This window comes from Micropterus salmoides, unplaced genomic scaffold (genome assembly GCF_014851395.1).
Source record: "Micropterus salmoides isolate LMB-PRFRI ecotype aquatic unplaced genomic scaffold, ASM1485139v1 Ms_hic_scaffold_2, whole genome shotgun sequence".
In the NCBI taxonomy this organism is placed as follows: domain Eukaryota; kingdom Metazoa; phylum Chordata; class Actinopteri; order Centrarchiformes; family Centrarchidae; genus Micropterus; species Micropterus salmoides.
The window spans coordinates 40,693,294-40,718,409 of record NW_024041150.1 but is presented as its reverse complement, the minus strand read 5'-3'; the positions used below and the strand labels follow the sequence as shown (position 1 = coordinate 40,718,409).

At 41.3% G+C, this 25,116-nt stretch overlaps 2 protein-coding genes across 3 annotated transcripts; both read right to left on the bottom strand.

Moving 5' to 3' along the window:
* Positions 1-82: 82 nt before the first annotated feature.
* On the bottom strand, positions 83-17,806 carry LOC119912111 (trichohyalin-like). Of its 2 annotated transcripts, none has more exons than XM_038731116.1 (13): positions 17,669-17,806; positions 13,339-13,453; positions 13,173-13,237; positions 12,938-13,073; positions 10,484-10,900; positions 9,883-10,188; positions 7,923-7,980; positions 6,681-7,834; positions 5,297-5,403; positions 3,946-5,215; positions 2,736-2,837; positions 2,445-2,651; positions 83-1,486 (listed from the first exon to the last, which is right to left on the bottom strand). In XM_038731116.1, exons 2-13 carry the CDS (start codon positions 13,420-13,422, stop codon positions 1,424-1,426), a joined length of 3,969 nt encoding a protein of 1,322 aa, XP_038587044.1. In that variant the 5' UTR covers positions 13,423-13,453; positions 17,669-17,806; the 3' UTR covers positions 83-1,423. The 2 variants fall into 2 exon arrangements, with proteins under 2 accessions (XP_038587044.1, XP_038587045.1); XM_038731117.1 differs by having other exon boundaries at positions 10,484-10,873.
* Positions 17,807-18,388: 582 nt separating this feature from the next.
* wdr55 (WD repeat domain 55) lies at positions 18,389-23,771 on the bottom strand. Its single transcript, XM_038731115.1, has 4 exons — positions 23,201-23,771; positions 22,188-22,294; positions 20,815-21,084; positions 18,389-19,379 (listed from the first exon to the last, which is right to left on the bottom strand). Exons 1-4 carry the CDS (start codon positions 23,729-23,731, stop codon positions 19,037-19,039), a joined length of 1,251 nt encoding a protein of 416 aa, XP_038587043.1. The 5' UTR covers positions 23,732-23,771; the 3' UTR covers positions 18,389-19,036.
* Positions 23,772-25,116: the final 1,345 nt, after the last annotated feature.

Sequence of the window (25,116 nt, the reverse complement as noted above, 5' to 3'; positions counted from 1 at the left end):
TCTTTCAAAAATGTTGTAAAATTATGATTTTATTTTTTTAAATTGCAACTTTGTTGGGACTTTTAGAAAAAAAACAATGTTGTGCATTTTACCAATCCGAATGATCATACTTTAATGTACTGGAAATGCAAACACATCAGAGGTGAAAAAGGTCACACACTGTCCACGTCGCCCCATCTCACCCTGCATCTACACAAATCACATAAATAGCGTATTTCAGATTCAAAACAGCCAATTTTGCTGAAAGGTGACAAGTTTGCAGATGAAAACATTCCCATTGCATCTTTAACATCTGGAACTCGTAGCTTTAAAATGAAAAACACTGTAAACGCCGTGTCAGGTTTGTGAATCATTCTTATTTCTGAAAGTAAAAATTACATATTTACAACAGTAACAGCCTATTAGAAAACAACTTTAACAAAACAAGTACAAAAAAGAATAAAAACATCTCACAGCGTCACAATAAAACATCTTGCTGTACAAAGTTTTATAAAAACACTGAGCAGCTATTATGAGTTCTCTGTAAGTTTACTGCTGCGGTGCCCTTGAGCACCTGAAGTGTGAACATCACAGGCGGTTTAATGCTTTGATTCATGGTTTAAAGCTGCTGCGAGTGTTGTTTGAACATCAATCTGTCGGTAAAAAATAAAATGCACATTCAAAATGAAACCACATTTCCCATCAGCCCCCCTATGTCCTTCCTGAACAGCATAAACACATTTAAAATGGACTGAGCACCTTTAAATTCAATGCATTTACACAAAGTTTTAGTTCTATTACTGAAACATTTAAAAAGAAAAACTAATGGAAGGACGCTCTCCTAACGGATAACAGAGGTAGGTTACGTTAACGTGGTGTTCTTAAAGGTACTGTTCACCCAAATGACCACAAAAAAAACACACAAAAAAACCCCAACTTTCCTCTATCAGCGCATAAAGTTTTAGTTTTATCTGTCCAGGTTTTGAGATGTTTGTCGAAACCCAAATGCATCGAAGGAGATAAAGTATTCTCAGGTTAAAAGGGTAATCTTAGGGTTAAAGACACTTAGGTTAGTTTAAAAAACACGGGTAAGATGGGGGTTAATGCTCAGGTTAAGGTGTGTAATGCTATACTTTACGAACAAGAAAGTTAGTGGATGAGAGACAAACACAGGTCTATTAAAGTCAGGATAAACCGTACTAATGCGCTGAGTTAATATGTCATGATGAAAAGCACCAAACACACTGTACCTGCTCAGGTGTGACAATCCACACAAACACTGTTAACTCCTGTTCAAATGTAACAACAGGAAATAAATACTCAGAGCTGTACAGGTGTGTGTGTGTGTGTGTGTGTGTGTGTGTGTGTGTGTGATGAGGTAAATGGTTGTGGAAGTCCTTAATGTCCATGTGGCGGGATTGTTTCAGGTAAACACCCCCGCAGATTACAGCTGGTTCAGTCCAGGCTCCTTCAGGAATACTGTCCCTTCAGGAGCGGCCCACTGGCGCTGTGGGGGATAAACAATAAACAAATAAACAAGCTGCCAATCAGCATCTATATTAACAGTATATGATATCATTATGTCTTACATCTATATTTTCATAATAAAATATCATAATTTAATAATAAGGAATCCATGTCAACATTTTATTTTGCTAATAAAATATACAGAAATATTTTATTTCCACTAAATAAACAATAATCATTACCAACATAAATTACTACTAATAAATAATCCATCCAAAAAATAGTTTTAAGTCATAATGATAAAAAGTCTAATAAAAATATTTTTATTAATTAAATATATTTGAGGAATAATTTATCCTACTCTACTACTAAATATACACAAAACTTAATTTTATAATTATAATAAAATACCAAAAGCTGCATTTTCTGTATTTTAATAATAATTCATACATTACTAATAATTCTTTGTCATAAATTATACAAAATCTAATAAAACAATTCTTTAGTGTAATAATATATTTAATTACTTAATTTATTACATAATACAGACAGATAGTTATTTTTACATGGTATGCTTGTCTAATTATTTTCTTAGAATTTGTTCTTAATATTTTTATTTTATTAAATTCTTCGTTTTAGAAACGATCTGATAAATTATATTAACTCAAGGTCGGCTTTTAAGCTAACAACTTTGAGATTAAACTATTTTGTGAAATTGTAATTGTTGATTAATTACTCTACAGGTGAAGAATTATTAGTGAAAAAAATAATTGTGTTTTGATTTATTAATTTGTTAATGGCACAAGACTTTTTATTACTGTATTCTGATTTATTTACCTTACTTTGTCGCCTCTTCTTTCTGTACCTCCCTCCTCCTCACCTCCCATCTTCTCCTCCTCCCCCTGCCTTGCCTCAGCCTCTCTGCTCTCCTCTCCCCACCCTCCTCCTCCTCCGTCAGTCCTCCTCCACCCCTTCACCCGGCCCATGCGTCTCTTCACCTCTTGCAGCAGCTCTTCCCTCGGCAGCGTCTCCTTGCAGCGCTCCACCCGCTGCGCCTCCTCCCTCTCCTTCTCCTCCAGCAGAGAGCGCAGGAAGGTGGCGCTCACCACCTCCTCCCCCTCCCCCACCAGATAGGCGTTCTTGAAGCGGTTGTAGAGCATGGAGGCCTTGTCCATGATAGCTTGGTTCGCTCTGTAGTACCGCATCTACACACAAAATCACCATATTTGATTTATCAGCTTCTGTCACATGAGGAGAACTTTTCTATTAATAATTTCGACTGTGTGTACCTTTCTCAGGGTGGAGACGAGCTCACTGTGTCTCCGGACGTGTTTAGAGGTCACATAAACCATACTGAGCTGATCCAGCGCCATCAGACACTTGCTGATGTCCTGAAACACAGAAAGAGATTCAGGCATCACCGTCAGTTTCAGCTGTACTGTCGAATCATGTTTGTCAATCATGTCATTAAAATCTAGCTAGAGTACAGGACTGAACGGGAGAATAATATTGTTGTTGGTTCAATATTTGTAGCTTCTGATGACTTTAATGAATAACATTTCCCATAAGCCCACAGACTATTTTGGGTTAAATGTCACGGCTCGACAAAAGATACAGTTGAGTGTTGTTCACGCGTCTGTAGCGACAGAATAACTGAAGAAAATGTTGATTCATTTTATGTTTATGGATGAAACCAAGTTACAATGGGTTTAAGTACCCGTGCTGGTAAAGTTTTTTCCTGTGCTCACACAGTAATCATTGAACTTTCTTAAAATTAGTGCTGGGCAACGATTACAATTTTTAATCACGTGATTTTCTGCAATTAATTGCATAGTTATGTGCAAAACTGAATAATGAATTCTAAATTAGTGTATTGCGCACTTTTAATTTAAATGTACTGCTATATACACAAAAATGCAATAACATGCGGTTTGCAAACACTTTAAACAAATAAGGTGCTTTTTACCAGCAGTATTCCTTTACACAGCAGCAATAAAATATTCCTTGTAAATCTCAACTTTAACATTAATGTAATCAAATCAAATATTAAACCAAAGCTATTTACCACTGCCAGGAAATTACCTTTTATGAGCAACAGGTTAACATATATAAATCTGTTTTCTTGTTTTTTTTCCTGAGCAGGTATCAGCAGAAACATTTTTCTTTTATCAGGGAGCAGCAAACACACTATTTTCAGCAGCAAGTGTCCCTGTTATAGTGAGGTGAAGGGGTAGAGACGGTAATTTTAACTTAAGTTAAATAGGCTACAGCTGTGTAGCGCACAGAAGCCATGGTTATTCTCCATAGAGCGCAGAGCAACCCCGCGGGGCCAAGCAGGGTACGTTTGATGAACACAGCTGCCCTCTAAACCAAAAGCTAAGAGCTAAAAGAGGCTAAAAAGCTCAGATATATATAGAGATATTGACTAATACAGCTTTAAAAACATACATAAACAGTCCAGTATAATAATAGACCAGTAGGTAAACATGTGTGTCTTACAGGATTGTCAGTCTTCAGAGAAATCCTGATGTCTCCGTGGATTCTGTGCAGAGTCGAGTCCGTCAGCGTCATGGTTAAACTCTTCTTCATTTGCTGCTGCTGCTGCTGCTTCTCCACCGTCCCTCCATCTGAAGAATCACCCTTCGTTTTACTTTCTTCTGCGCTCGTCTTTGCTTCTTCTGCAGTTTCCGACTCGGCAGCTGACTTATCTGCAGCTTTCTTCCCTGGTTTTGTCTCTTTGGTGCTCGTCTGTTCCAACTCTACGCCTGTTGTCTTTGTTTGTTCGGCGGTGGCTTTGTCGTCCGCAGGTTTATCGCTCGTTTGCTCTCTCTTCTTCTGTTCCCGTGTCGTAACTTTATTCACCTCAGTGTTGTTCTCTTGAGCTTTCTGCGTCTTTTGCTCCTCTTCCGCCTTTTTCAGGGTCTCGTCTTCGCCGCTCTTCTTTCGTTTCTCCTCTTCCCCCTTGCCCTTTTTATCCTTCTCTACCTCCGTTACATTCCTGTCTTTTTTGTCCTCTGTCAGCGCTCTCGTTTTTTCCACCTTTCCATCTTCCGATTTCTTCTCTTCAGCGCTCCCTCTCTTCTCCCTCTCTGTCTGCTTCACCTTTTCTGCACCCTTTTTCTTTTCTTCTACCTTTTCTTCTTTGCTCGTCTTGTCCTCTTTCTTCTTCTTCTCCTCTTCGGCCGCTGTCGTTCCTCCCATTATCGTCTTTACCTGAACCTTCGCTCCCTGTCCGCCCGTTGCTTTCACAATCTTTCCGATAATTCTTCTCTCGTCCTTCTTTTCTTCGTCTTTCTGCTGCTTTGTTTCCTCTCTTTTCTTCTCTTTCACCTCCTCATCTTTCTTTCCCTCAGCCTTCATCTTGTCTTCCTTCTTCTGCCCGCTCTCCTTTGCTTTTGTCTTGACATCATCCGTAGTTTTGCTGATTTGATCACTTCGGTCAGTCTTCTTGTCCTTTGTCTTCTGTTCATCCTTCTTTACCTCTGCTGACTTTTGGTTGGACGTCTTCACCTCATCCTTTTCTTCTTTTTTAGCTCTTTCTTTCTGTTTGACCTTTGTTGTTTTTTTCACCATCTTGCATTCATCTTTCTCTTCCTTCCTCTCGGTCGCTTTCTTGCCGACGATCTTCTTGCCGATGGAGCTTTTGACGCCTGATTTCTTGGCGATCACCTTGGTGGCAGGTGATTCTTTGACCCTTTTCTTGTCTGACGTCTTCTGACTTTCTGTCTTTTTAATCTCGACCTTCTTCTTTTCTCCATCCCTGGCATTCCTGACAAGAAATAAACATTTAACACGTCCTTCAACAACGGGTTAACGGACTTAAATGTGCTTCTCTGTTTGCGATTCTTACTGGGAACTCTTCATCGTCTCCCTCCTCTTCCCTCCTCTGCCGGCCTTCAGCAGACCTCTCAGAGATTTAAACAAACTCTCCCTCTTGGCTGCCAGGCGGCGCTGTCGCTGCACATGAAACAAACATAGTTACTATTTAAAAGAAGCACTATATTCCTGAAGCTTTTAATCAGTGTTTTTATGATTCCCTCCCCTATTCCTTGTTACAGTCAGTGTTAAAGAATATTCTTAGGGTGCTCAATTGATGTATAAGGGAAACCTAAGACAGCAGGTCAAGCTTAGAGTCATTAGCTGACCCCACAAGGGTTCATTGACCTTCCAGCTCTAGTTATTTCTCTCATGTAACTGTCCTTGTTGTTAGGGAGACGACAGACTGATAAGGTAGAGACAGTAGCTCAGGTGTCAGGCGACCAGATATCGGTGTTCTCTGGGAATCTGACAAGTTTGAGTCTTACAAGAATGTTAACAAGGACTTACTGGAGTCCAACTCATGGATAGTAACAGATTCCAATTCATAGTTTTCAGTCACGTGACATGCGCGGTGACCTGGAGGGCAAAACAACAGACCAACATAGGGGCTCACACCACGACTCGCCCCGTGGAGACGCCGCAAAATAGTCAACTTTTATATGGATCACCTTTCAACTTAATAACTACAATATAGGACTGGAAATGCAGGATAATAGGTGCCAGAAGATAACCTAACAGGAACTAGGGGGAAGACAGAAACAGAAAACAGAAAATAAAAAGGGACCAAAAGATGTTATCCTTCAGATTTGTTGTGTTCACATGTTGTATGCTGGCACTGTAGGTCCTCGGCTGGACAATAAATCAGTCAAGCCTAACCCTGATCCCCGAATAACCGTATCTCAGCATAAAGACCACAAATATAACTGACGACAGAGAACCTTCACAGACTGTAATATAACTGTCCGCCTGGAGAATTGTAGACGTGTTTATAGACATGGAAATGAAAGGAAATAAACGGGATGGCTCGACCTCTGCTGCTTCCATTTAACAGTTCTTTTTTTACTTACGAACTAAACGGCTGGAGAGATTTCCTGCTCTTCTGTTTGTCTGAATAACTTTGGGACTATTTGTCAAACAAAACGATACATAGACTAAGCGATTATTCGATTAAGTATTAATTTCTTTCTGTTGATCTGTGCAAAAAATGTTTGTTTATTCACAGCAGCCAACAGAAGTTTTGCTCGACTCGCGTCGCTTCAGCGAATTTGTTTGCATGTTTGTGCTAACTGGACCTGCTTTCTACATTTTACTGTGTTGTTTCGAATCACAATCCACCGACGCCGAGTGTCACGAGAGAAGAGTTGAATCAACGTTTCTAGAAAATGAGAGCAATAAAGACTGATGAGTAGCTTTACCTCCTCGTCCACGGAACCGCCTTCTTTCTCTGTTGCTTTTCCACTCTTCTCCTCCTCTGTCGGCTTCTTCTTCATCTCTTCTTTCTTTCCTTCCACGTCAGCATCTTTAGATTTCTTCTTCTGTTCCTCTTTCTCTGCACCCCTCGTCTTCGTCCCTTCACTCTTCTCCTCCTCTGTCACCTTCTTCTTCTTCTTCTCTTCTTTCTTTCCTTCCTCATCGGCATCTTTTGTTTTCCTCATCTGTTCCTCTTTCCCAGCTCTCCTCGTCTTTGTCCTTTCACTCTCTGATTTTTCTACAGTTTTCTCCTCCTCTGTCAGGTTCTTCTTCGTCTCTTCTTTCTTTTCTTCCTCGCCGGCATCTTTAATTTTCTTCTTCTCTTCCACTTTCTCTGCTCTCCTCGTCTTCGTCCCTTCACTCTCTGACTTTTCTACAGTTTCCTCGTCCTCCTCTGTCGTCTTCTTCCTCTTCAACTCTTCTTTCTCTCCTTCCTCATCCTGTATGGTTTTCTTCTGCACCTCCTTCTCTTCCTTCTTCCTCTTTGTTCCTCGGCTCTCCTCTCTTTTTGTCACTTCTTCAGTTCCTTCTGTAACATCCTTCTTCGTGGTCAGCTGTGCCTCCCTTTCTCTCGTTCTTTTCCTTCCTTCGCTCTCCGACCTCGTTCCTCTCCTCGTCGTCTCCTCTGTCTTTTGTTCGCTGCCGTCTTGTTTTGTTTTCTTCTCCTCCTCCTCCTCCTTTTGTTCCTCTTTCTCTGCTCTCCTCGTCTTCATCCCTCGGCTCTCTGCTGACGTCTTTTCTTCTGTTGTTTCTTTTGTCATCACATCATTGTTTCCTTCCACACCTTCGTCCTGCTTTGTTTTCTTCTGTTTCTCCTCCTCATCCTTCTTTCTTTTTGTTCCTTGGCTCTCCTGTGTCGTCTTCTCTTTCATCGTCACTTTCTTTTCTTCAGTGCCATCCTGACGGCTTTTCTTCTGCACCTCCTTCTCCTCATCCTTCTCTTGTCTCTTCCTCTTGACTCCTTGACTCTCTGATGACTTCTTCCCTTCCTTATGTTGCCCTCTCTTCTCCTCCTCTTCCTGGTCTTTCTGTCCTTTGTCGTTCTTGGTGGTTTGTGTCGAAGCAGATTTTGGTTCTGGGGTCTTCAGTTTCTTGCTGACTGTTGGAGGAAAGAGACAGTTTTAACTACTAAAACCTCAGTTGGTGCACTTTAATAGAATTAATCCTAAAGTTCGTTAGTTAGTTACCTGGAGAGCTCACAGCAGGACTAGCGGGTGTCCTCTTCTCGTGCTGCTCAGCATCAACCTCACAAAAAAAACAAATAAAAACAGCAGACATTTATCCAAATACGTTAAAGCCTGCATTACGTGCGTAGTCTCGATGCACGTAGCCGTGCCGATGCAATCGTGAGCATTTATATTTGTGCATTGGTGTTTGTGTCGCTCTGCAATGACCCTGCCAAAATGCTAGTCTCTAGGGGCGACTCCGAATAGTTAAAGATTTGATAGAAGGAGCCTGATTCAATTCCCAATCTCACAGACGAATCTTCGCAGAGCCGTTATGAAACAAGGATCATACCATTTTGGCGATATGGGGGAGGCTTAACATCTGATTTTACATAGAACCACTGGTTTTCTCCCAGTAAGTTAATATACAACCTGTTATGAATATATAAATATCAACTTATAATGCTGTACATGAACATTTGAAAAGAAAGAAGCTTTTAATAAATCTTGTTAAAGTGCGCAAATAAATCAAAAATTCTTGTGTGGCATAACGTGTGGTAGAAGAGGGAGAGAGACACACGGCACCAGCAGCTCCGGGGTTGTACAGGGTTGTGTGTGAACTTGGAACTTGTGGGACGTTTGAATCATTTATAACCACAAAAATAATATTTTATCATTTTTAAACAGCAGACTACTTTAAATAGATCCGCAATGTCGTGCATGCAATTGTCGGTGGACACACACAACTCTGTACAAGACTAATAAGACTGCAGCTCTGAAACTTTTCAAGATCAAAGTGGAGCTACCGTGTGCAACAAGCGACACACACACAGATTCGACTATCAGTAGACTAAAGGCAATTCTGATTAGACTATGTAAATCCTTAGTCAGAGACAACCCTACTAGTTTCTCTTTTAGATAATCAGCTCCTGTAATAAAGATTATTAGATTATTAAAGGAGACCTATTATGCTTTTCCACATTTTATGACTAATCTACAATGTTACAATGTTGGCTGTTCATGTTAAAAATGGCTAAAGCTTAAAACCATGTGGTTAAAGTATTTAAAAGAAATCACCGTGAGACAAAACCTCAATGATGATGCAGTGAAAAGTGACGATTCTCTCTGACCAATCAGTAGTCTGCTTTGTTTTGACGTCACATTTTCGCCTCAGCTCGCTTGGAACCTCGACGGAGGTGCTACGAAAAAAAGTACCTGGAAGCAGGTTCAGGTACAACTTTTCCACAATGGAAAACCAAACAAAGGCGAGTCGAGCTGGTACTATGCAGTGGAAAAGGGTCTATATATGGTCATTTGCTCCCATAGCAACGACACAGCAACGCTCAGTCTGCCTGTTCCGCCCAGCGACAACAACAGCCTGGTAAACATGCTTCAGATCTTAGCCAATCAGAAGACAGTGGGCTTTGAGAGGAGGGGCCTTAAAGAGACAGGAGCATCTACGGCTTGTTTCAGACAGAGGCTGAAATGAAGCCCTACATGAAGAATCAGTATAAGAAAAAAGTTGCCATACAGGAGTCACAGAACTACAATATAGGACTGGAAACGCAGTATATTAGGTCTCCTTTAATGCTTGTGCCTCATGTGTGTGCAGCATTTTACTACATTTAGCTGCTTGGAGGTGGAGCTACTTTATATACAGTCAACTAGTTTAATCCAGTTGTTGCTAATCTAGTGTAGGGGTCTCCAAAGGATCAAGAAGAAAAAACAAAGTTCTAATACACAAATCTCTAATGTTTGATCTTCTTTTGTCAAATGTTGACAACAACTCATGGACGTGAGGAACATGGGGTCACAGGCAGACGTTGACTGTAAGGTCTCACAAGCAATAAAGGTTGGAAACCACTTCTCTAATCTTTAACACTGCTGGAGTAATGCTAAAGCCACTCTGAACACAACAACCTGAGTCCCTTCATCATCATCATCATTACTGCTGTTCAGGAGGTTCACCAGCAGCAGTTACCTTGGACTCTGCAGCTCTGCTTCTGGTAGAAGCCCGACGTGTAGCCGCAGCCTCTTCAGTATCTGTAGCGGTGGAAGTTAACGGTATTTCAACCTTCTCAGAAGCTGGTTTGGAGTCGGTCGCCTTCACTGGGGTTTCTACGGTGCTCAGACTTTTCTTCTCAGCTGTAACTTTATTTGTATTTGCCGTTTCAGGTTTGCTGTCTGTAGCGTCCGCATGGGTCTTCCTCTCAGAGGGTTTGTGAGGGGAAGTTTCACTCACAGAGGCTTTGGAGGCGGTTCTTGTTTTCACAGTTTGGGCTGTAGTCTGCGGAGATACAAAACAAACACATTATTTCATTGTGTTTCTTTTCAAGGTTCTTGAAGGTGGAAAGCCCCGGAAAAGAAAGAGTAAGTGGATCTTTATCGTTTCATCCATCCATTATCTATAACTGCTTGTCCTCAGAGGGTGGTGAGGGGGCTGGAGTCGATCCCAGCGAACACTGGGCCCAGGCTCATCACAAGGCTGACACACGGAGACAATCAACCATACACGCTCACATTCACACCTACGGCCAATTTAAAGTCACAAGTTAACTTTTAACGGCTTCATTTGCCCTTACCTCCTCCTTATTTTCTGCAGACGTGGCATCAGTAGTAAGTTCGTGTCTCCCTCCTGCAGACGAGCTTCTAACAGCTGCCCTCCTGCTTCTTGTAGTCGCAGCAGTCTCTGCAACATCTGCCGAGGTGACGTCTTTTGAAGTTGAAGCCTGTTCAGAAGTCTGTTTGGAGTCTGTTGTTTTCTCTGGAGCAGATCTTAGAGAAGCTCTTGTAGGAATTTTAGCCGCCGCAGCAGCAGCAGCAACTGGACTTTTTCTGCCAGTAGCTGGTTTACTGTCGGGCTGTGCAGGGGCAGATTTACTGGAAGTTGATTTAGTCGGGGTGTTTTTAAGTTCATTTGTAGTTTTAGCAGCAGAAGTCTGTTTAGCAGGTGAAGTTTGCTGTGCTGGTACCTGGCACCACAAAACAACGGATACGGTCTGTTAGAAGCAAACATCAGTTCATTAAGTGAAAAGAGAAATTATAAAAAATGCCCCAATAACAAACTTTGACAACCTGATTAACTTTTCGCTATTTATCCAGTAAAAATGCCAATGATTTGCAGTTTTTACAGCTTCGTAAGAAGGTTTTGCAGCATTTATTTTATAGCATTTGGTGAAAATGTTTTCTTACCTTTAAGTCAGACAAAGGACAGTGTTTAAAGGGATCACTTCGGGCTTCAGTAAACTGGATAGATATTTATGATTTTAGCAACACTAGCAGCATGATTCTGGAGACGTCGGTCGACCCATTAGTTCACACTGAAATTATTGGATGGTTCAGACGCCTCAGGGTGAACATGACTCTGGTGATCCTTTGACTTTTTTTTGACTAAAAGCATTCCCATGTACTTTGTATTTAGTAGGGCTGGGCAATATGGACCAAAAAGTCATATTCCGGTATTGATAGGCAGAACTCCGGTATAAAATATAAATCAGTATTTTCTGCTAAGTTGGCTGAAGGAGGGAGGAGGGGTGTCAATCTGCCTCCTTCAGTTCTCTTCACACTCACAGACCTCACGTGCCCCCGACTTCTTTCCGTCTCTCCTCGGTAACTTTCTCCATCAGTAGTAGGCTACGTTTTATAAAGTAACCGAATTGTCTTCTGGACTTTTCCTCCCACGACTCCGTTCACAGCAGCAGCTGCGCCGCATGTTAGCCTTTCAAAACAAAACCAACATGGTAGCTAACGAATTACATCTGCACTGTTGTGTTCACTGTCGCTTTACCTGTCCGTGCTTCTTAGATATCCACCGTGTCACGACTGCCACGTGTTTCTCTGAAAAATGCTAACGTGTCGCCAAATATACCCGGGCGGCCCGCCAAAATAAAGTGAAGGTGTGAGAAACACTGACTGAACTGTTCAAGTTCATTTATATAGCACAATTAAAAACAACATTAGTTGACCAAAGTACTTTCCACAATAGACAACAAATATACATGACAACAACAGCAGAAAAAGTAAAAAATGTCACTACTCAACTCTGTTGTGAATAAAGATAGGTCTTTAGCAAGGATGTGAAAATGTCAGGAGCATTTCTTATTTCAACAGGTAAAGTGTTCCAAAGATTAGGAGCAGCTACTGAGAAGGCTCGGTCCCCTTTAGTTTTTAACCTGGATCTGGGGACATCAAGGAGCATCTGACTGGATGACCTCAGTGCTTTGACCGGAGTGTGTATAAAACATTTTTTAAGTCTGTAGGCCGACCACTGACCAATCAGATAACTAGAAATATGGAGTCATCATTCCTACAGGATCCTGACAGGGACAAAAGTACTAACTTTACAGTACAGTACTAAATCAAGGGTAACTATACAAACTCCTTTATTGTCAGAGTTTTATAAAATACTACGATTTGGTTCTAAAAGCACTGAGTGTTTTTTTCACCACCACCTCTCAGGTGGTCTGGGATCAGGTCTGCTTACCGTCCCCAGGGTCCCAGTTTTTAATCCACATTTTATTAAATAAACATTGTCATTTCACGGTCACTCTTGTTACTTACTTACAAACTTATTTTCATCTTTTATTTTACTCTTTTTTTAAGTCTCATATTTACGTGTCTTGTTTTGCTGCCTTGTCAGACTAGACCCAGTCCAACCCCCTAATGTTGACCATGTTCACAATGTTTTTCCTGGCTTGTTGCTTCAGCCTGGGTGTGGTGTGTCATTACATCCTTTCTGACTAATCTTGACCACAGAGCCAAAGTTCAAATATGCGACCAGGTGGAGGTCAGGGGTTGGGCAGACCACCACGTAACATCTCAGACCTCTACACATTAGAAGGTCAACAGGGTAGGAATCTCTAAATATATATGCGTAAAGCTCTTTGAGTCGTCTTGTTGTTGAAAGCTGCTACACTTAAATAAACTTGCCGTTGGGTTGTCACGTGTTCTGACTTAGTGTCCCAGCAGCTGAACAGAGAGGATGTTGACTTTTGGCCATGACCTATGAAACGTTAGATAGAGCGCGAGATACTTACTTTGAGTTTACTCCCGACACCAGGTGTGTTCTGGATCTCCCACATGCCCTCCGTGAAGCCTCTGATGCGGACGCCGCTGCCGTACTTCTTCTTGTTGCCGACGTAAGGGACGATGTTCTCCGGAGGGAGGTGACCTCTGAGGAGGAGGGAGGAGAAATTAATCACAGTTCAGTCAGCGCTGTAGATCTTTTATCAGGGGAAGTGAGGTCACCGGTCGGCAGCCGTGTGTACGTACATCTGATGGGTCCCGAAGAAGTAGACCGGGACTCGCTTCTTGTATCCATCTTCCGACTTACAGATCTGAACGCACACAGACAGAAGAGCATTGACCATCACAGCACAGAGACGCACGTCTGTTATTTACAGCTCGTATGCGCGTGTGTGTTTGAGCGTGTGCGTACCCTGGCCGGCCAGTGAGGGAAGCCCTTCATCTTGGCGAAGACCAAGTCCCCCGGTTTGAAGCTGTCGCCCGTTTTCCCCGGCATCCTGCTGCTTCAGAGAGGGAATCGAACGCAGCTGGAAACAGAGAACAGAGGCGCCACGTAGACTTTAAACTCATTTACTGCTGCTCGTAGTGGATTACTCAGCTGACAACTTCCTGAAGCCAGTACAATCTGACAAGGTCCCTGGCTTTGCCATTTCCTCTTTAATAATGACCATCATGATACGTTTTAATTATTAGATAGAGAATTCTTCTGCGTATTTAATGTCTGACAAGAGACACCAGTCCGACGTTAGGACGCTGGCTTCTACAGTTAAAAATGAGCTCATTCACATTATTTATTGGCTTGATAAATAAGTAGAGCAGAACAATAAAACAATGATTATAATTTCCTTAACAACAATATAACAAATGTTCAATAAATGTTTGATTTAATTCATTTGAATAACGAACAAATTAGCATTTCATTCTTCCATTAAGATGTTTATTTTCTGAAATAACGTTTGCTTATTAGTTTTGAATGTTCTCCCTCAGATTTGTTAAGTGATCCACTGTTTGTCATCAAGTGTTTGTTCTGACCATGAAGAAAAGTTTAAAACCACAGTTAAGAGCTTTCACTCAGGAGCAAAAAAAAAACAGCCTTTAAACTTGAAAGAAACAATGATTTCACATTTATTGTGATAATTATCGATATCGAATGATATGAAATTTGGCCACATCGCCCAGGCCTATAATTAAGTCATCAATTCACAGTAGCGGCCTTTATTTAAAGACGCTACACACTTAACCTCTCTCTGAATGATGTCATTACAAAGATAAATGCGTTGAAGAAAACATTTTACTACCACAAATGAAAGTATGAAGCACCTGAATGAAAACCAGTAGGGACGATAAGGCCTACAGTTAAGTAGTTCAGTTCTTCCCAGCGGTTAATTACCAATTAAAAAATAACAAATGTCTAAAATCATCTGAAACACAAATTGACACACAACAAATTTTAATGGTGTTTGTTAAAAATCACATACAAACACACATTTACAACTAACAACCAAACCTGAGCCTTAACCATTAACCACGAGGGGCAACAGTGAGGTTAATGATTTAGAGGGGAGGGAAATACTATTTGATGAGTGAAGAGACTTTAAGACAGTACTGGTCCCGTCTTTCTGCTCCGTTCTGTTGACCTACCGCAGGTGGGGCCAACCTGCCAGACTGCCTCACAGAGACACATCTCACACATTCAACCTTCAATTAATTTAACGATACCATTGTTGAAAAGTCATTTAACTGACTGGACAGACAGAACTGAAACTTAAAGCTGGAGCGCAAGACTTCATAAATGAACGTCCATTACATTCAAGCCCTCGCCGAAACAAGTTCACACAACGCTGATTAAGCCTCTCACTGCTACGGCTGCAACTAACGATTATATTCATTATTTTAGCTGTAAGGTCCAGATAATGGTGGAAAGTGTCGATCAATGTGTTTTCACATACAGTGGGGGAAATAAGTATTTGACCCCTTGCTGATTTTGCAGGTTTGCCCACTTACAAAGAATGCAACAATCTACAATTTTAATCATATGTACATTCTAACAGTGAAAGACAGAATCCCAAAGAAAATTCCAGAAAATCACATCATATGAATTTATAAAAATTGATAACCATCTGATGAGGAAAAACAAGTATTTGACCCCCTACCAAACAGCAAGTATTCTGACTCCTACAAGCCAGTTAGTCTTTCTTTAAGACACAGCCCCAATCCCAACCAATTATCTACATCAAATACACCTGCCTCACCTCGTTACCCGTATAAAAGACACCTGTCAACACCCAAACAACCAGCATCCAACATCACCACCATGGGCAAGACCAAAGAGCTTTCTACGGACATCAGGGACAAGATTGTTGATCTGCACAAGGCTGGGATGGGCTACAAGAGAATCGGAAAGCAACTTGGAGAGAAAAGATCAACTGTCGGTGCAGTTATCAGGAAATGGAAGAAGCACCACACCACCGCCAACCTCCCTCGGTCTGAGCCTCCACACAACATCTCGCCTCGTGGGGTGTCCCTGATCATGCGAACGGTGAGGAATCATCCCAAAACCACAAGGGGGGAACTGATGAATCAACTGAAGGCAGCTGGGACCACAGTTACAAAAGAAACGGTTGGTAACACACTACGCCATCATGGATTGAAATCCTGCAGCGCACGCAAGGTCCTCCTGCTCAAGAAGAAACATGTACAGGCCCGCATGAAGTTCGCCATTCACCACCTGGACGACTCAGAAGAGGCCTGGAAGAAGGTGATGTGGTCAGATGAGACCAAAATAGAACTTTTTGGCCTCAACGCAACTCGTCGTGTTTGGAGGGCAAAGAACACCGAGTACAACCCAAAGAACACCATCCCCACCGTCAAGCATGGTGGTGGCAACATCATGCTTTGGGGGTGCTTTTCAGCCAAGGGGACGGGACAACTCCATCGTATTGAGGGGAGGATGGACGGGGCCATGTATCGTGGAATTCTGGACCAACATCTCCTTCCCTCAGTGAGAGAGCTGAAGATGGGTCGAGGATGGGTGTTTCAGCACGACAACGACCCTAAGCACACCGCCAAAGCAACAAAAGAGTGGCTGAAGAAGCACATCAAGGTTCTGGAGTGGCCTAGCCAGTCTCCAGACCTGAATCCAATTGAAAATCTTTGGAGGGAGCTTAAAATTCGAGTTGCCAGGCGACAACCTCGGAACCTGAATGATTTGGAGGCTGTCTGCAGGGAGGAGTGGGCCAACATCCCTGCCGAAATGTGCACAAACCTTGTCACCAACTATAAAAACCGTTTGACATCTGTGCTGGCCAATAATGGCTTTTCTACAAAATATTAACATGCTGTTTGTCCAGGGGGCCAAATACTTGTTTTTCCTCATCAGATGGTTATCAATTTTAATAAATTCATATGATGTGATTTTCTGGAATTTTCTTTGGGATTCTGTCTTTCACTGTTAGAATGTACATATGATTAAAATTATAGATCGTTGCATTCTTTGTAAGTGGGCAAACCTGCAAAATCAGCAAGGGGTCAAATACTTATTTCCCTCACTGTAGCCCAAGGTGACGTCCTCAAATGTCTTCTTTTGTCCACAACCCAATTCAGTTTACTGTCACAGAGGAGGAAAGAAACCAGAAAATATTCACGTTTGAAAAGCTGGAATTGGAGAATTTGGACATTTTTTTTTATTTAAATAAGGAGAACTCAAAGCGATTAATCGATAATTACAATAGTTGACAACTAATCGATTAACTAATTGTTGCAGCTCTAATCACTGCCAGGTAAATATCTCCGTATTTGCAGTATGACAGAGTTTTTAAATATGGTGTCTGTGGAAACATTACCGCGCTGGCGTTCACTTCAGGTCTACTTTACTAAACTGTCTTGGCGTTAACGGGAGAAAAAGTCAAATGAAAAGCTTCTCTTGAAATTCACTGATGTCCTGGCCAACAAAGACAACCAAAACAAAACCAGTATTTATCTTCTGGAGCAGACTTCATCGGTCATCTGAAGTAAAGCACACTCTTCTTTATTTACTTTTATAGATTAATCTCTTACTCTGTGAACATTTTCATCCCAAACAAGAAATCATTGAACTCAGAGAGAAATCTTGATTATACACAACAACAGCTAAACTAACAAGCTTGTCAAGGTCCTTGATCGTGGTCTTGATTAAAAGCTTCACCCTGAACTCAATAAATATGCTGTCTATAATCATCTGAAACACAAATTGACACACAACACAAACAGTAACCTTTCCAGCAGATCAGTTGAACTGTTAAAACCATTATTCTGCACCTCACACACACCTGCCTTAACTTATTCAGGTGCCTTTATATAAAGTGAACCCAATGCTGCACTTTTAGTTGAGTCAAATGTGACATCAGGAGCTTTACTGTCAATAGAAACACTGTTTTCTGTAAGTCTCTGTTGCTGGTGGTGCAGATGTGACCACACAGGACGTTTTCTCATTAAATTAAAAAGGTCGTCCTCTTGAACTTCTACTGTTTAAACACCCTTTAAGCGGCGCATCACTTGTGTGAAGTGAAAACTGTCTCATTATCTCAGTACTAGTTTCGTTTTCAGCTTCATGTTCACTCATTGTTTACAAATACAGGCTCGCTATATCAGGGAAGCTAACCTCAGCTAGCTGGTGGTCAGCAGCTCCGACGGGAGGATTCAAATCTGAGCTCTGTGTAGGTTTCACCATCTGACAGTTTAACGGGACAGGAGCTGTCACTTACCGAAAAACTAAAATCTTCAGAAACGCAGATGAACGCCCCGGTTCTTGTAGTTTAGCTACGCTGTCCTGCAGGACGCCATGTTGGGGGGAAAACGTGTCACGTGACCTCTGGTGTTTTTCCCGCCTGTGGTTGGACTGTACCAACGAGCCGACTGTGGACTGTACCACCTCTGTGTCAGACAAAATGAAATACCAGATTTAACTTGAAGATTGTACCATTTTGAGAATTAAGTTAAATGTCGAGCATACAGTTGATTGACAAGAGTAAAGGGTAAGTATAGTGATGGCCAAATGAAACATTATTGATTCCCGACACAATAAAATGGTTCAGTACTCGAATGCACCATCTGCTGGTGAAGATGTAGCCTAATGCAACAAAGCTGACAACCACAAAATGCAAAATTGCGATCCTCATTTCAGCCTTAATTTTAAACTGGCAGAATGTAAAATATCAAGATAAAAACATAAAACATCCTAACAAGTGTATGTTACATCAAAACAAAAGTGCATTCCCCTAACATCAAGCCCGTTTCAAGTCTATGCAAGCTAATTTAAATGAATGTTAATGGAAGTCAATGGCTGCTAAGAAAGTTAGATTTCTTTTTTTAAAAACACAAGCCTGTGTGAACAGTAAGTGTGTAGTAAATGGGTACTCTTTAAACTCCTGTATTTCTTAACCTTTTTTAAACGTTTAGGAACCATGATGTTGAATAAATTCAAACAAGTTGCATGAATTCAATTTTAATACAAATAAATTCTTTCACAAATGTACCCAGCACACTAGCAGCTATAAATGCTGCTAAATCATCTTTCTACCCGTCTGTAAGCATAGAGCCGGTTATTGTTTGAATATTTTCAATAACTTACTTTTGGTACAGATACCAAAAAAGTTATTCAGTGTTTTCTAAATACAAGCAGGCGTACAAGAATTTTGTTTAAATAAAAAAACTCACATTGCAAAATTTGGATTTAAATCAGGAACTAACTGATCAAAGAATCTGCTATGGACACATTTGGTCTGTACCAATAAAGTATTTAGGTTTGATACGCAGCCAAGTTTCTGACCATTCGATCTTATATTTGGTTCATTAACAGTGTGTATGAATTAATATTTCTGAAGGAAAGAGTGCGTACTCTGCTGGGACAGTCACTGTTCATCCCACCACATATTTTGTGTCCGTGAGGTTGAATACATGCTAACGTTTGCCACCGTGCCGTCCTCGCTAGTGTGCGTACTCTAGGGTACTGTGAAGCACTTTGGTGTAACAAAAGCCTCCAACGAACAGTAGACGTGTCCATTCACTTATTCAGAGCTAAACTGTCCAGAGGCACAGCAACAACACATTTCAAACAAGTAAAACTGCTTTTTTTAATCGCTGCCACTGTCACTGTCGTCATCCTCCTCCTCCTCCTCCTCCTCTTCCTCTTTGTCCTCCTTCTTTTCCGTTTCCTCTACAAGTCCTGCGAAGAAATCATTTTCTCCAAAGGCTTTCTTGGTGAGAGACTTCATTCGGCCGTCTTTCTTCTTCCTCTTGCGGTATTCGTTGACAGTCGTGTTAGGTAAACTGGAAATGTCCCAGAACTTGATGAGCTGGTCGTGGGCGCTGCTGGCCAGGAAGCGGGAGTCCCAGGACTTGGCGAGCTCTTCGATGGGCTCCCCGACGTGCTGCCCGATGCAGCCGATGACCCGGTTGGGAAGGAGGTTGACGGCTCTGATGGAAGACAGACAGAATTTCACATTACAACATATTACTAGCTTACTGTGTGTGGAAAAACACGTTACAACAAATAAGGAGGTCCAGAGCAAACTAACAGGCAACAAATTTGGCTGATCGGTCCCAGGTTGGTGGCTAAGCTAATAAAAGTGTGGATATATGAAGGTAATTATCTGAAAGGTAAGTGGCAGATGCAGTGATGGCCTCTACTGTGGTGTCCAAAAAAAAACAACATTTGGAAGTTAGATGGTTTTAAAGAGGGGGTATTATGCTTTTTGGCATTTTCCCCCTCTCCTTTATTGAGTTATATATCTTTTTGTGTGCATGTAACAGGTTTGCAAAGTGAAAAAGCCCAAAGTCCAGCTCAAAGGGATATAGAATAGAAAGAATATTCACTATTCACTGCATCATCATTGCTGCACCAGACAGAGGCCAACAACAGAAAGTTTTATATTTTACAGTTTTCGTATGTAATTTCATCACTAAATCCACTTCTGGGAAGTTTTGAGGTGAGAAATCTGCTGTGAGGATTTTGAATATTGACAGTTTTACGAGAAGTGATGGCGGAACAAAAATGTGCTTGAATATTTTCATCTGCAATGGAAAACGGAGCAGGGCCGAGTAGAGTCGAGTCTATCGATTTGCGCTATGGTAGCATTTTTCGGCAAGGCAGCATAGATCGTCAGAACACCGGCAACAGTTCAACGTTTAGTCCTAAAAGACGATGCAACTCCGACTCTGTTTGGGCCTGGAAATTCACAATCATAATGTAAATATGCTTTATTGGTTGTGAATTATATTTAAAATAAACACGGCAATGTAACTTCACAGACTGTTCAAGTGCGTGAGTGAGTTGTTGTAGACGTTGGCTAACAGCTAAAGTTATAGCTATAATACTAATGTTACACCTGATGTGAAAGCTACTGAGCAAACGTTCAAATTGTTTGGCCAATTTTTATGTAAAATTGAGTTGAAATATGGTGATTTTTGTAGTGGTTTATGGTAAAATGTGGAACAATGATGTTGTGTGGTTGTGGACTTGTGAGTAACTTATACCATCTGCTAGGTTACGGTCTCAGTCTGAAGCAGCTTTGATCTTTATCAAACTACCTTGTTTCTTACGACTCGCCCTTCTCTGCTTCTGATTGGCTAGTAGTCCTTACCTGGAAACTGCGCATGTGCAACTCCCAACAAAGATTTTGAACAAGTAAGATGCATCAATCTGTAGCTCAAGAGCGGAGCGTACAAATACACATAAGGTGAAAAGAGGAGCTGCAGCAATGTGCAGTATGAGAAAAATATGGTGTTTTTTGAAAATTAAACCATGTAAACCCCTAAATAAGATTTTGAACCTGAAAATGAGCATAATACCACCTCTTTAAATCAATGCTTTTAGAAAACAGCCAGCAATCGCAATGGTAACCCAACTCACCGAATGTACCCGTCCATGGAGGCCGTGCACATGATGTTGTCGGTGATGGGGACGATGCACTCCACCGACTCGGCCTTGATGGCGAAGCGATCGCTGGTGGCTCCAAAGCCGTTCCAGTTGAAGATGTAGATGGTCCCCTCGCTGGAGCCGCAAACCACCTTCCTGCCCCGCTTCATCAGCACCACCGAGGTCAGATCGCCGCTCTGGTACTCCGACAGCAGGTCGAACCTCCGCCTCTTGATGTTGAAGACGCCCATGGTACCATCACCACTGTTTCAGATTATATTAAATGAAATTAGAGCTTGGATTAAAGTAGACCAATTACAAGGACTTTCTGATGTGCAAAGAGTTGTTCATTGGTTGGCATTACATTCACAAGCTACACCAGAAAAAGACATTTAATCACCAAGCTGTTTCTTCCAAGAAAAGGTTTGACATTTGGTGGTTGAAACTGAAATCTCAAATGTTGAATCGCCCTTTAAAGCATCAAGAAGCGGGTGAGTTTTCAACATTTTACCTACCTAAATCTTTTCTGGATGGATTAAGAATTTTAACAAAGCTTAGCACCTCTGAATGTTTTACGCATACTGAAATTAATTAATAACAGCTGGCTTCTTCAGAGAAAAGAAGTCAATCTAAAAAACCGACGGCCAGCCATAATTTTAAGTATGCAATTTATGCCAACACAGAAGTGCCATAAGCTGCAATTCATCGAATGAGGCTGCATTCAAAAGCAAATCAATCCCCACAGACCTTCATGTTAAAATGCCAACCTTTACAGCAGAAACTCGCTCTAACTGAGGTCTAACACATTCATGGCTGCGCTCCATTGACTCGTAAAATACTGTAAAATACTTCGTTTTCTAGCTTTTTTTCCCCCAAGATATGGTCAAACGCTGTTTCTGGGTCTTTTGTAATAGTTACAGTCGCTACCCAGAGAAGTTGAAAGGAGAAGCACGATTTATTCTCTCTCCAAAACCTAAAACAAATCCAGAAAAATGTTGGCTGTGTATTGCTCCTAATGTAATGTTAGTTGGCTAATGCTACGTTATAAAGCCCTACTGTTCTGCTTTTTAATGATTGTAATAGTGAACAGAGACCCATCGTTACCCAGCTGTACAGGAACAGTGTTGATCCTTAATATCGTTGTCCTCTTTCTCAATAGTCACTAATAATACGGTGCTTCACTGTTACTCTGTGATCGGTAGGCTTCAGCGTTTAACAGCCTAAAAACGACCTTCAACTGCACAATGCAACTGCTTCTTTCTGAGATCACTATTTTTCAAATTAAGGGAGGGACGCTTTGAGTGACAGGTGGGTGTGTGGCAAAAAGATGCAAAAACTCCCTAATGACCTGATAATCACAACTTTACCTGGCAGTGAGTAGGATCCTCTTGGCCTGGTCCACAGTGATGTCACTGATGTAATCCTCGTGGTGTTTCATATCCATGATGGCCGTCCCCTTCCTCATGTCCCACACCTTCAAAAAGAAACATCAATAAAGTTAGAGCTTGGGGACGGAAAATTAGCTTCTTCTATAAAAAGAAATCATTGCGAGCCAAATTTGAATCATGACCATCACAGACGATCTCAATCATCAACCAGCAAAGTTAGACCTGGACTAATTATAGTGGAACAGATATGATCGTATCATTAAGATTTCATCACTGTCACCATTCGACAAAACTGGAGTTTGTCGAATTAAAATACCACCAGTCTGGACCACGGGAGATATGCTTAGACTATTTAAAGACCACCTTGGTCTCTTTAATACAGTTAAAACAAAAGATCTACTTTGGACCATAAAAGACCCTCTTACATTATTACAAAACCAAAATATAAGCGTGGCCCATAAAAAAGACCAGCTTAGACCATCACAAGGTCTGTTGTACCAACAAAGACCATCTTACATCATGAAAAAACAAGCTGGGAACATCAAAAACATCGGCTTGGATCATTGGAAGATGGTAAGACATGGTTACAGCAGCTTTGACCATTAAAACACCTTTAAAATCCATCACAACATCAGCTTGGACCAGTGGAAGACTAGACCATTGAGACCATTGTGAGACATGGTTAGACAATTTACAAAGCGGCTTTGGCCATTAAAACACCTTTTAAGACCATCACAACATCAGCTTGGTCCATGTAAAGACCAGCTAAGATCAATTAAAGACCACATTAGACCACCAAAAGACCAACTAGCCCTTTAGAGACATGCTTGGAACTGTTTTGGGAAACCAGTTCAGACAATCAAAATACCAACTTGGACCAGTAAGACCAGCATGGATCAAGTTTTGTCATGAAAAGACCACATTGGACCAGCTGGACGTTTTGTCTGGACAACACATCTTATAAAAACAGCTTGTCTACACTTGTCCCGGACCTTGAGGGTGCCCCCGTCGTCTCCTGTCGCCAGGATGTTTTCATCCACCAGCAGCAGACTGTTGATGGGGGCCCCGTGCGCCCCGCGGATCCTCGTGACCAGCTGTCCCCGCTCCGCGTCCAGCATGTGGACGGCCTTGTCCCGGGAGACGCTGTACAGCTTCAGTCCGTCCGCGGAGAAGCGCACCTGGCGGCACGACTTCATGTGGTGTCCGGACGACCACAGCTCCCGGTTCTCCCCCTCCGTGCACGAGTAGGAGTAGGCGTACACGTCCCCGTCCACGTCCCCGCACACCAGGATGTCCCTGCTCGGGTGGAGCGCCACCGTGTTGGCGATCGCCTCCAGTCGGATGTCCTCCGGGGTGTCTCGGATCTTCGGCCCGGGCGGCTCGCCTTCGTCCTCGTCTTCGTCATCATCCGGGTCTGGGTCCTGGCCTGTCTGTTCCGAGTCTGAGGTTTCTGGGTCTCTGGTGATTTCTGGAGGATCTGGATCTGTGGATGCGGTTTCAACGTGTTCTGTGGACGCTGCCATGTTGTTTGCGTCCTTTCTTCTTCTACGGTGAATAACGGCAGCGTTACCGGAGAAACAGGGTCTTCTTCTTCTTCTTGTTTCCGGCTGACTAGACGCATCTGTGGCGTATTGCTGCCCTCCTCTGTTCGTTATTCACATCTTAAAGCTAATTGCTGAGATCCTTTCCTATAAACCAGTTTTATGTAGGTACTGCATAAAATATAGGTCAACATTGGGATCTGGGATCAACCATGAAGGTATATCTGAACGAGAGGAACAGGTCATACTGCCCTCTACTGTATTTATACATAAACATTTAGTACTGTAAGTACAATTTGAGGTACTTGTACTTAACTTAGAGTATTTCCATATGTTTGACTTTATACTTCTACTACATTTCAGGGGGAAATATTGTACTTTTTACTCCACTACATGTATTTATTTGTTATTGTCCAGATTCAAATTATTAATGCAAAATATAAATCAACATATATATATATAATAAATAATGTATTATTTTAGATTAAGCTACTCCACAGTAAAATAGCTGAAATTAGCTCGTTCAGTAATGAGTCAATAATAAATAGGCTATTTTTCAAAATGAGTACTTTTAATTTTTGGTAATATTTTGAAACTAATATTTCAGCACTTTTGCTTAAGTAAGATTTGGAAGACATGATTTTTTACTTTTAAAGGAATAAACTAATTTAGTAATAATACAAATGCAAATAGTAAATAAATACATTTGTTGAAAATGTAGTGCTGTTACAAAATAATAGCATTATATATACAAACAGAAACAACCTTTAAGTCGCGCTGCAAAGTTAGGGAGGTGTAGTATTGGTCTTTCTTCCAACCCCCTCTTTCAGTAACAGTGACGGAATAAACAAAGTACATTTATTTGTATTTAACTCGAGTACTTCCATGTTTTTGACTTTATACTTCTACTGCATTTCAGATGGAAATATTGTACTTTTTACTCCACTAGACTTATTTACTTGTTACTTTTCAGATTCAAATTATTAATGTGAAAAATAAATAAACTAATATACAATAATGTATTATTATGGATCAAGCTACTCCACAGTATAGAAAGTAGTTCGTCCTTTACATGTGTAACATTACTAAAGCATACCCATTAATGAGCGAATAATTATAATCAAGTGAAAATTGTTAATGTAAATAACTGTAAATATTTGCACATGTAAATTTGATGTAAACTTTTTGGTATATCACTTCACTGCCATATTTCACGTCCTCTCCCTCTGTGATACGTTTGCACAACACAAATCTGCAGTAATGCACATGTAAATAACTGCCACGTTGTTTTGTTTTTCTTTTACACATAGTTCTAAAAAATATTATAACTTGCACATCTGTTTATTCCATATATACATTTTTTATGT